General features: G+C 29.3%; 1 protein-coding gene across 2 annotated transcripts in view; it reads left to right on the forward strand.

The window, feature by feature from the left end:
- The first annotated feature begins 2178 nt into the window (after positions 1–2178).
- LOC107439444 (cell adhesion molecule Dscam1) overlaps positions 2179–13635 on the forward strand; it is a 201388-nt gene continuing 189931 nt past the window's right edge. For both annotated transcript variants that reach the window (XM_087165949.1, XM_043043124.3), the window contains exon 1: positions 2179–2801. In XM_087165949.1, coding sequence (XP_087022075.1) covers positions 2735–2801 — 67 coding nt within the window. In that variant the 5' untranslated portion in view covers positions 2179–2734. The remainder of the gene's footprint in view (positions 2802–13635) is intronic.

Consider the following 13635-nt stretch of genomic DNA (forward strand, 5'->3'; position numbering starts at 1 on the left):
AGAACTTGGCTCATTGATTAAAAATATTGTTTTAATTTGACAGTACTAACTTTACTTCTACTTTCATTATTGCTATGACCCTCTTTCATTACATTTTACAACTTCATGCTAAATTTGAGGACTTTAAGTTGTTTTGTGGATGAATACTGACATTTAGAAATGTGTACATAAAAAAAATAATATTTAGAGGTTAAGAGTTGCCTCAGTAAAATTTGAATTGTTAGCAATGGCTTAAACAAAAAGTTTTATCTTAACTGACAAATACTATATCATAATTTTAACTTTTTCTATGACTATACTCATTTTCTTACTCTTTTCTTTGTTTTTTATACATTTTATATTTTTGTGATGAAATAAAAAACTTATAGTTGTTCTGCTTCTGAACACTGATGAAAACACAAAATGATGGGCTTCATCAACAATCAAAAATATATACATTTATTTTACAAATTCCATATTATTAAGGTGGCGCCCTTCAGAGAATTAAAAATACAAAATTATCTTCATCAAAGCCGATGCTTTACATCCGGCATTCAGTGGCAGACTACTATTTCATATTGTTTTACAACACATGGCTTTACCCCTCTGGTGGGAAAGACTTTAAAACAAAACTTACAACAGTTACTTTTCTCAACAACTGAAATTTAGAATAGTGTCATTAAGAAAAATTTGTGAACTGTTTGCAATTTCAAATTAATATTGAAATGTACTGGTTTAGAATTTTCTACAGTGAAAAGTTTTCGGAACTTCAGTATTCAAAAGAGTATACAAAAACTAGACGTTAAGAACGTATCCAATGAGCGAGCAAAAAGCGAGCATTGGATTGCGAAGCAATTCGAAATGAACTGCGAAAGCAGTTCCGGGGTTGGAGAGCGCCAGCGAGCAGGGGGCGAAGCCTCCTAGTGAATAATATATTGGATAAACTGTTAGTAAAGTTACTTTGAAATTTTCAAGACACTATCTCTTGAGATTTTGTGTATTATCATCTTGTTATAAGCTACAATAAAATTTGCTAGGCAATATTAATTAATAAATACTTTGTGACAAATTTCCTACAATCATAAAATTTCCTACATATGTATAATCACATTAACCGTTTGAAATAAATTTCAAAACTAAAAAATACATTAATATAGAAAGAGGAAGAGAAACACTATTCTTGTGTTAAAAATATACGTGTTCAATGCGAAAAAGGGATACACAAATTCCACGAAATTTTCTTTGTTTTTTAAGATACAATTTCCTAGTTTATGGTCAGAATGAACATTTTGTCGAAATGACGAAATAACTGTCGTCACTTCTACGAGCAAATGATTTTCGCCAAAAGTGAATAAATAGTAGTCATTTTTCCCCAAAAAAATTCCATGAAAGACTTGAAGGTTATGGTATCTTATTCGATGAAGGTTATGGTATCTAACGAGCGGCATTGTTGATCAATATTTCGTGGGCATCATATAGGTGGATCAACGTTGTCCAACAACACAAGAACAGATAAAACAGAGAGATAAATTACATCCATACCAGAATCAGGATTCGAACCCATGATTTTCCTTTTATAAGGACAACTCTATGACCACAACAGAGGTCAGCCGGTTTTTTTTCTCATTCTAGTTCCGATCGTCAAGTCTCCATTCTAGTTCCGTTATTCCAGCTAAATATCTTCCAAAATGTATTTAGACGAGGCTCCGAGTTGTTGAATTATTTTCGTCAAATATTTGAAAAGTCGCATTTCGTCACAAATCATGTGCTTTCGTGATGAAACGATTCTCAAAATTAACGAAATAGCGCTCAAGAATTATAGAACAGTCAAAAGGGGGAGTTTGATTTCTAAGAGTACTTATCTCTATAGATTTTTTCGGGACAAAAGCTTCATTTTAAATTATTTTAGTTTATTTACAAATCATAATCAATTTCATTTTTCAGAAAACAAAATCTTAAATTAACCCAGTTAAAATAATTTCAGAATCAGCATAAAAACTGATATTAATTTTATTAAATTATTTATTTAATGAAAAAAATTTTTTATTAAATTTTAATCTCATCATTTATAACAATTCCCTGACATATTGTAAGTCCGTTAAAGAAGCTTATGATGCACTTCATATTCTTAGCGCCAAGAAAGTTTATAAAATGGCGCTTTGGCGAAAACTACTTGGCGAACGCGCACCTTCTGTTCGCGAACAGAAAAGTAACTCCTAGGAGCAAACCGAAAGGAGAGTTAGTGTGTATGATGTTTTACTTGAGGCTACAGTCTGCCACGCAGGGGCATTGAGGTAGCGCCCCTGTCAAAGTCCGGACGTCTATCACAGTTTCGCCGCCCGGCAAAACAGGTGACATTGACAAAGTACAACTAAGTTTAACAAAAGAAGAAGTATTACACAATGTTTCAGAATAAAATGTTCTTCTTTTGAATTCTTTAAAACTAAAAAGAAGTGAAGTTGAATTAGAAACTGTCAAAAGTTTTGAGAAACTCTGTGCCGGCAGAAAAAACCACGTGCGCTTTTATTAAATAGAGTGTGTTTAAAAAATTATCTAAGTTAATTTCAACAATTTTAAAATAAGAAAAAAAAAACTTGCTAAGAAAATGACCCATATTACGAATTTGCTTGGAATTGTGTTTTAAATTTTTATTCGAATCGTTTAGGGGAAAATAATTTGTGTTAAGTAGAATTATATTGGAATTAACTAATTAAATATTTCCTATTCTGCAAATCAAAAATTTTCCTAAAGGATTATGGCGACTTTTGTGCACCAAATTCCTAATTGTTTCATATTAGGAATCATTACGTTTTCACTGTTAGGTAAGTAAGAAATTTTTCTAACATTTTTAATTTTGCAGTATTTAATAGTTATAATTAAATGAGTTTGTTAGGAGAAATTTTTATAGTACTGTAATCACTTTAAATATCTGGTTTGATATTTCTTTCTTGTTTTAGAAAAATGTTTTTTTTTTTTGGTTATACAAAAATAGATTATTGATTACTAATAATATTGCTATTCACAGAATTTAGTTTCGATTGTTTTGCTTTCTGCCAGTTAGTTTTTAAATTTTTTCTTCTATGTACAAGGTAAAAATTTCTAGAAAAATTTTCCATACTGTGCAGTAGTAAAATTTAAAAAAAAAAAAAAAAAAAAAAACGTACTTTTATTAATAAAAACAAAAGTATTCTGTATTTAAACCATTAATTTAATTATTTTCTCTTTCAAATGGCAACGGTTTACCAGAAATTATGGTTTTTAGAATTATAGCCCTCACTACGAAGCACTTATCAAAATATATAAAACCGAAAAGTAAATTTAACCGAAAAAAATGGTTTTTATGCCATGCTCTAAGATATCATATTAAAATTGACGAATTATACCACATTTACCAAATTTTATAGCAAATTATAAAATCATATTTTGCAATAAATTTTTAAAAAATCATTCCCAAAGCACTTCGGTAAAAATGATCAAGCTTTTTTGTGTCCCGATAGAGAACACGAAAAATTTGAGTATATTTTGTTAGTTTCGACCATATTTTTTATCAGTGCATGATATTTACGGACAGATAATGCACAAAATATGTTTATAAATTTTGCAAAAATATATTGTTTGATGATCCTTATTTGCAAAAGAGGAATCGTAAGTAAAAAAATGTAAAAGAATCCAGAAAAGTAGGTATTTTTTGTAACAAACTATTTTCTTTCAAGGCAATTCAGACTACGATGAATGCACATATTTGTTTGTGCAGACGTATTATATATAGTATAAATATATAATTAAACTATATATCAAGAATATTTTTCTCTGAGAGTCCGAGCACTCCAAATATTTTATTCACATTTTCTTTAAATTATGTTCAAATTTAAAAATTGTTTTTATGTAGATTTATATAAAATAATTTGCAACCAAAAATTTTATTCACGTTCTTCATTTTTTTAATAAAAAGAAAGTAATTATTTTACACAAAAAACTTTGTATGGAAAAGTTTTAGTGATTTCTAACTATTATTTTAATGACTCAGTAATAATATCATAGATTTTGTCTTTAAAATTCAAAATACAGGCTATAAAATCGTTTTTAGATTACAAATTAATTCCATCAATAAATTGAAAAATGTGCTTCAAATTTAAAATCTAATTTATTGCAATTATTTTGATGTTAGTAACAATAACTAGAGATTTATGCGTTAATGTATTTATTTTATCAATTAAAAAAAAATGTTTTGACATATGTTACATATCAAGCTGCATTTTGATGACCTTCCAAAAGTTTATGCAAATGAGTTGTTACATAACAATGTTTCTCTTACTAAGTAGTGTCATGGCATTCTTTAGATTATTTATTTTCAATTCATTGCAGCCTAAATTTTCTAATTCGTAATACTCATGATGATTTATCTGCAATATTACATTCTTAAGGATAATGCATCTTGCTATACTGCCAATACGGTGAATATTTATTTTTATGTTAATAGTAGAAATTCCACTTTATTGCGTTGACTTCCAAATGCCTAGATTTTAATTCCATTAAACATATGTTGCGAGAAGTCGAAAGTGCCATGCAACATCCAAATCTGCGATCGTCGAAACTACCATTGGAAAAAGCCATGAACGTTATACAAATGACAAATCAACGTTTTATAAAGTCCATACCAATAAGAGGCCGAGCTTTAATAAAGCAAAAAAAAAAATTAACCAAACGGTGTTTTGGGGTAATTACTGTAATAAGGCAGTCACATATTACAAATTGCTTGTAAAAATATATGGCATCAGATTTTAATTACTTGGATTTCCCAAAATGTTTCTAACTCCACAAACCATTTATTCCCAGATATTTCCATTAGATGTTAATTCTATTACATGAGTATTTTATTAAATATATATTCTGTTAGATATTAATATTATAATACATCTGGCTGAATACATGTTCTCCGATCTGCATGGAAAAAAATCGATAAATCACTGAACCACACTACGAAATCATACACAAAATTTAAAGGCTTATACCAGTACAATTTATGAAGCTAAAATAATTCCAATTTACTTTTTTTCTTGTTTTTTGTTCTTGCCATGAACTTTACGTTATTAGATTAAATAAAAGACGTTTTCAGTAGCTTATCCTGAAAAAATAACTTTTAACTGTAATCAGTATCTTTCGGATTGGTTTAATTGGTCAAAGCCAACTCATGATGATCAAAATGCACCACAATTAAGATATTTTCTCTGGTACATATCTATTTTATGGACCGCAAAACACCTCTTTCAATATTATCTATATTGAAGTTGCGCAGCATTAATGCAGCTTTAATTGGTTCCAAATAAATTAATATTAAAGGCATTGGCACATTTGGTTTTGAATAAAATTGCACCAATTACCGAAATACCAAAAGCGTGCATTACCAAAATAATTAAGCACCATGGGAAATGATAGCACTGCGACCTTTTATGTTCCTCCTGAACGAACTACTACCGTTTCTCAATTAAATTTACTTTCCAGTGCATGGCTTGAATTTTATTTTAATTAGTACTGACTACCAAAATTACCTTCCGATTTTTAACCTTTCTCCTAAAGGATTTAATATTATTTCTCCATTAACTTCCGTTTTAGGCAAGTAACTATTTTATTTAACAATATCACTGAAACCGTGGTGACTCAGGTGATAGAGCACTCGCCTCCCAATGAGGTGACCCAAGTTTGAATCCCAGCGATGACTGGTCAATACGAATTCCTCACCTGGCAGACGCTGACCGCAGTGCTGACGCAAAAATGTAAAATACCCTTAGTGGTAGGCTGATCATGGCTTAGAGTTCCCTCACCGTTAGTGTAAATATGAGAGGTTACGTGTTTTTCCTCTCCATGCAATGCAAATTAGGGCTAATTCCATCAAAATATCCTCCACGAAGGCAGATTTATGATAATGCTTAATCCAAGAATTTCTTGTCTTCAGGATTGGATACAAAATTACAAGGCTATGGGGTTTAATATTTATAGTCGTAAACTCAACTCGAAATCGGGTAGGCTGTTCAACGACGGTTATAAAATAAAGAATATCGCTGATTTTAAATTATTTAGTTTTATGGAAATACGTTTTTTAAGCGTAATTATATAAGTGGTTACATGTACTTAAAGAATACTAATTTGGTGACGTAGTCTGCCAATGCTAGAGTTATCGTGAATCATTGAGTTTTTCTGACATAGTGAATAAAAAATAATTAATTGCTAAAGTGCAATAAGCTCCTCTTTTGATTAATAAGAGCTATGAGCAAGCAAACATCACTTATGCTAAATTTAAAATCTTCTGCAGTTTCATTTATATCAATAACGCTTTCCTCTAAGCCAATGAAAAAATTTTATTCATTAAATGTCGCTCATAAAAGTTTTATTGAAATTTTGAACCATTTTTTAGGATGGGAGGCTAAAATGGTTTCTTAATCCTTCTGTCCAAATTTCAGCATTTCACAAATGAGTCTGGAGCTATAAGAGAGACGCACGTGCAACCGTATTATTATTATAGATCATCACGTCTTATCCTAAATTTTACGTTTTCTCCCTAGTTGGATTACAACAGATTGGATTACAACGTTAACGTTAACGCCAGAAGCAGCCAACAGAGCATTGAAATCGGCCAAGATTTTTTTTTGACATTAACAATAGCTTCTTCTTCCTCTTCTTCTTCATTCAGCAAAGCTGTAAAGTTTTTTTCTTGGACAAGGTCATTTTCTCTCTAAAGCACTGGTCGACAATAACGCAAAATTAAAATAAATATTTGTTTCCGTCATTAACGCATGCGCAATGCGAGATAATGTCTGCGTTGGAATGACTGCTCACGTCACGCTGAGCTTAAAAAACAGTATTTTGTTGGCGTCAAGGTACGTCAACTTCCCGCTGACGTCCAGAGAAGGCGCTTGTCTTAAGAAACCAGGCCTTAAGGTGTATTGAAAAGTGTACAGGATTTATGATAGAATAACAAAAATTAGCATTCAATAATTTATTTGAGAATTATTAACTGTTAAATTTGTTTAAAAAAATACCATACTGGCCTCTGTACAGAGCACCGGAATGCAACTACAGAGTTGGAATTTGGCGTACTGAAAGGCCCGCATTTGCTTATGAGCTTAAAGCAGAACTTTTTACGAAACTCTAATTTGCTCGAAAATTAAGTTTAACTATTTATTAAGTAGGTAATAAGTCAATTTTATTGTTATTATTATTATTATTTTTTTTTGTTGCTTTACGTTACATTTTGCTTTGCTGTCCAAAATCTATGCGAATTAGAAACTACGAAGGTGTGTTGAAAAAAAGTACAGTGAGTACGACGTAAGGAAAAAATCGTACTTGGCAGTTAGCTCGAGAAACCTGTTAAACTTGTTATAAATGAATCATGCTGGCTGATCTATTGTCCGTCGAAATATAACTAGAGCTGAAATTTGAAATGCTGACAATGAAATTTTTGTATTCTTATTTTAACGATACTATTTTTCGAAATTATATATTTAGTTATGTATTTAATAAGTTATATATTAAAGTTATTTCAAAGTTAAGTAATTTTTCCAAATATTTGTAAACTTTTTTGTTATAAATATTGACTATTTATCCATTGTTGTAGAAAAATGAATTTTTTTTAACGACATCTTTATTTTATTAGCTTGCGTTTGGGTAGATGTCAATCACCTGTAGCAAGAGAGAGAGAGAGAGAGATTACATGTAGCATTTATTCATATATATCTTAAAACAGAAAAAATTTTAAATCAGAAAAGAACTTTGTAAATAGTGATAAAGATCGTCAGCCATTTTAACTCTTATAAATTTCTTCAAAGCACAAAATTAGTTCTCGTTTATTTCTTCTTATTGAGTTTCACTATCTACATTCCTTAAGTAATTTTTTTTATTAGGCTTATTTTACGGATGATTATTTTTCAAATATATGCAATCCTCTTTTTTGTATGTAATCCTCTATTGCCCCAATATAAAACCAAAATGTTCACTATTTTTGGGGGATTTATTTACGTTTAATGGTAAATAATAAATGATGAATGAAAAGTAATTGGTGAGCGGAGTGAGCTGAGAGTGGATCTTACTAATATTATAAAAAAGCAAAGTTAAAGATATAATTTTTTTCACAAAATTTATAGCATCTTTCTCAATATCTAGCAATTTTGACTTTTATTTTATTTTCTATCGGCTATCAAATAAAAAATGTTTAACATTTTGTTTCAATGCAACTGGTGGATAAAACTTAAGTTCCATAATATCTGAATGAAAGTTTTTTTTTTCAAAACTTTAGTGGTTCATAATAATAATACAAGATAATCATTATTACATTAAAAAAAGAACAACAATGTAAGGCCTTAGCTTTGATAAATCAATGTTCTTCCAATTATTTCCTTTGCTAAGAAAAAGTATTATTAACCCAACCAGTACATGCGAAGTTCACTGTGTTTCTGGCTCTATGGGAACACTAAAAGGCATGATAGTTTAAATCAAAGCTCTTTGGTTACGAATTTTGGTGAATCCAAAAAGAAAATATGGTTTTATTACCTTTCCGTTCGGTGATAATAAGTGTGGTAAAATTTAGATATTTTATCATGATGCCTTAGAGCATGGCATGAAATTCGATTAAATTTACTTTTCAGTTTCGAATTTTTAATAAATGTGTGGGAATAAGAACTATAAATTTGAAAACCAGACAATTCGGTTAACCATTATCAAACAAACAGAAAAATTACCAAATGAATAGTTCAAATAGCGTGCATGAGTTATGTTTTTATTTCCTTACTAGAATCGTCATTTTCCTACAAATACTGCAGATTTACTAAAAAAAATTTTTCCTGTACTTGCATAAATTTTAATTTTTTCAATTTGCGTATGTTTGCTCTAAGTAGCACTGCAGACGATATACTAAATAAAATCTTTGTCCCAAGAGATTTAAATAAAAAGCAGACAAAAGTTAATTAATTTTAATGCATGCAGTGAAGTGTTTTCTGAACAAAACGTATTCTTTGCAATTAACAATTTAAAAAAATACACATGAAATTGGATTATTTTGTATTTTTCCATATGCTTATAACTTTCTAAAATGTTTCAGTTATTTATAGTATTAGGAATAGCTTTAATAGTATTGCTATTTTTTCTCTTAAACTGAGGATAACTTTCACGTGAACAGTATGTCAAATAAAAATATACATCGATTAATAATTATGTTATTAATTTCGAACGTAAGTTAGTATCTACCGCAGAAAAGCATTTAGAGTTTCCAGTCTAACTCTAAAGCGTATGACAAAGCGATTTATTTTTTATAGCTTGGGAAATGGTAATGTTGTTTGCTCTTAAGTTTAGAGTATCTTTTTATACCGTTATTTGGAAAATAAGTTAATCGTTTTCTTTTATTATTTCTTTAATTACATTTATGTAATTTTGCTTAATCGTTCGGTAATTTGTTTAATATTCATTCTCTAAACTGCCTTCATATATTCTCAGAAGATGCCGAATGCAAAAAAAAAAAAGAAAAATATATTTTTTCATCAGCCTGAAAAGAAATAAAAGTTTGATTTAAATATATTAAATATCACCTATTCTTACATATTCTTGTTTTGAAATGTATTTCCATTTTTGATGTAAAACATATTATTAATTTTTTAAACAAATGAAACAGTAATGATTATTTCCTTCAGTAATTGCGTGCAAGAAATAAAAGTTATATATTATAGTTTTTAAATAAATGATTTTAAATAAATTACAGCTATTGCTTTCACTCTCTTTTTTCTGCTATAGTTTTTATTCAGTAACAAAATTGAATAAATGGGAATGAACAATAGCATAGAAAACAATTGAATAAGACGCAAATTTGGTGTCTAATATTTGAATATTTAGCACGAACTAAACAATTTTTATTGAAATCAAACAAAATGCTCCACTGATACTTGGTATCAATTGAACTCTAAGAAAGCAAAGAGAAGAAAAATATGGTCAAACTTACCAAATTTTGGCAAACTTTACCCCTTATTTTCGGCTCTATTAGGAACACCAAAAATTCGGTACTTCTTACGGAAGCGCTTTGGTAAACAAGATAAACACAACATATATATATATATATATATATATATATATATATATATATATATATATATATATATATATATATATATATATATATATATATATATATATATATATATATATATATATATATATATATATATATATATATATATATATATATATATATATATATATATATATATATATATATATATATATACTCTATAGCAAAAAAATCGACGCACCAAGAAGCAATCATCCGATTGCTTTGAAATTTCGTATGAATGAATGTTTTGAACAAATATGGCTGGAATGATGCCGACTGGGGACGTATAGTCTTAAGCGAATCCCGCTTCCAACTGTGTCCTGACGATCATCGAAGACGTGTTTGGAGACGCACAGGGCAGAGGGGTGATCCTGCCTTCACTATTGCACGCCACACCGGCCCTCAACAAGGCATTATGGTCTGGGGCCCCATTTCCTTTGACAGCCGGACCCCTTTGGTCGTCTTTAGAGGTACAATTACTGCACAGCGGTACGTCGACGACATCCTAAGACCTGTTTTGCTACCGTTCCTTTTGCAGCGCCCTGGGTTGGTTTTTCAGCAATGCCAGATCACATACGGCACGTGTTGCTATGAACTGTCTGCAAGCTTGTCAAACTCTTCCTTGGCCTGCCAGAGCTCTGGCACGGAAGGTTGATGACCTCGTTCGACAATTGGATTGAATTTGGCAGGAAATACCGCAGGAGACCATTCGGGAGCCTTATCGGTCTAAGCCACGCCGTGTGGCAGCTTGTATCTAGGATAGAGGCGGGTTAATACCTTATTGAACTTGTTACTGTAACTCTGCAATAAATTATTAAATTGTTCTGAAATTTTATTTATTTACTATTCTGTACATTGTCTTCCTATCCACCAATTTTGGTTTCTATCGGACAATTCCTTAATAACTAAATAAATAAATAAATACAAGAAAACACGAAGAAAGTTAAGAAAAATAATTAAGCACTCTGTTTTGCGGATATAATCGTGTGGGCTGATGAAAAGATTATCTATTTTTTTTCCGGTTTTTTAAATAAAATTTCATCCTTTTCTTTTTTTTTTTTTTTAAACTGTTGTTTGTTATTTTTTACTTATATGTCTATATTTTTTCTTTGTTTTATTCTACATTTTGAACTTATATATATATATACGTTTATACATACAGAGAGAGAGAGATTAAACTTGCATAATAAAAAATAAATGAATAATCATAATGTCTACTTGTTGTCTTATTAATTTTATTTATTCTGAAATAATATTAATTATGCAAAATGCTTAATTATTTTTTTTTATGAAATTTCATCTTTAATTTTTCTTTTACTGCAAAAAAATAAATAGCTATTTTAAATATAATAAATAATAAAACTAAGTTGAATATGTACGGTTGCATTTGTGAAAAAAAACTAAAAAATAATTTATTTTTTTTAAAAAGAAAGGTAAAACATTTTACTTAAAATTTAACTCGCAATTTCAAGTCCAAGATTTTCAACTCATTCATTTTGAATGACAAGGATAAAGTAATACTCAAGGCTATAAATAGAGCATTTTTTTTCAATCCTTAAGACTCCAGAGCAAAATTGGATTTCCCCGCGACAAGATTTTTCCATTTTCATGCAAAGCGAAGGGATAATACACTTTTTGAAAACCTTTGTTTTGTGAGTGGTTTGTTTGATGCGACAGCACAAAATGTTGTTTTTTCTCCTTCTATCCCATGTTGAAAGCCAGGGAAATTACTTGTTGGATGATAAAATGGTTTCAAGTGTTATTTTCGAAAACTTAAATACACTTCCTTCTTCGAATGCATATTCGATGGAAATGCAAAGAAAATAGGATTTCGAAAGTGATTGCGAAGCTGAAATATTCACAATTTACATAGAAGATAAAATTACTTAAATTTAAACCAATTTAAAGATTTAAACTTCATTGCAACTTATTTTACTATAGAAAATGGAGAGGTTTAAAATTCTATTTAATTTTATTTTTAACGAACTCATATTTTTATGAATTACTTTAAATTGGAATAACGTTACTGGAATGATCTTAGCTTGACTAATGAATTTCACTAATAATTTAAAACAAATTCACTAACATATCTTTTTATTTTATAACAAATACTGAATTAAAAAAATTATTTTTTCTGTAAATAAAATAATATAAAGTGTTTTAAGATATCAGCACTTTAAAATGATATGTAACATTAAAAAATGATGTAATTTGGAAAAACGTGAAAAAGTCACAAAAAAATATTAATAACAATAATAATAGGTAAAACAAATATAGTCTACTAGATTTTAAGACAGAAAATAAAATTAATAAAGGAAATGTAAGTAGCAATATTATTCAACAAATACATATGTATTTACACAGAGGTTACAACATTTTGTAATTAAGGGTGTAGCGATGGCCCTAGTACAGCAAGTACTGTCTATAGTGTAGACAGTGTCTTAGTATAGACTCTGCACTGAGAAAAAAAAGCATGGTCGAAATAATTAGAATGTGGTAAAATTTACAGTGTTTCGGGCTCTATGGGAACACCATATTGCTCGGTAATTTTAATAGAAGCACTTTTGGTAATTATTTTGGTAAAATTACGTTATATTGCATGAGTTAAAACATGGAAAATGAGGTAAAATTTGACAATTCCATTTATTCGGTTAATTGTACCTTTCAGTTTTGTATCTTTTACTAAAAATGTGGTAATAGGTAGGATAATTTTTAAAGCCTGAATTTCCTCTTAACCGTTATCATGTACCATGTATGAACGGAAAAATAACCAAATGAATGTTTCAATATATTTTTATCTTATGACCAGAACTACATTTTTTTTTTACCAGAAATGTCTGTACCATAAAGAAAGGTAATTTTACCAGAATTGCTTCCTCTGAATAAGTATGCAACATAAGGATTTTTAAAGCAAGTTTTTAAATTTTACGTATTCTTATAAATGAGCAAATATTTCGCGCTTCAATTTTAAGAAATATTTGACATTCATTATATATTAAAATAAATTTCTAAAACAACTAAACTTAATATAAAATTTTTATGCACTTGAAAATCTGCACTGCCAAATACTTATCTGATTCTGCAAAGTCACATAAACATTTAGCTGAACTTAGTTCTGCGCGTAAAGATGTCAGGAATAATCAAATTAGGAATAAATACATTTTATGTAATCTTTACTGACACATAATCCCGTTTAACTATTAAAAGTAATGATAAAACTGAAGCAAAAAAAACTTTTCTTGGCGAAAAAAGGGGTCTCAGTTCTTCAGAAGTCTCAAATAAACAAAAGTTATCAATCAATAAATTGTCTATAAAAAGGAGAAAGCTGCCAAATTCTCTGTTTTATAGAAAATTTACTAAGCCTTCCATACTAGCCTCGAAATTCCTGTTATGCCCTTTCGGTAATGCTCTTCATTTGTATTTTATCAGCCATATACAGTGTATATCAGATTGTTATTTTATTTTATAACCGTCGTTGAACAGCTGGCTTAAATTTTGGGTATATGATTACTAACGTTCAAATTCAGCAGACAAGGGAACTCCTGGATCAAGTATTGGGAGGACTG

This window comes from Parasteatoda tepidariorum, chromosome 6, assembly GCF_982258835.1.
Source record: "Parasteatoda tepidariorum strain Cologne lab strain chromosome 6, Ptep-v5.0, whole genome shotgun sequence".
Lineage (NCBI taxonomy): Eukaryota > Metazoa > Arthropoda > Arachnida > Araneae > Theridiidae > Parasteatoda > Parasteatoda tepidariorum.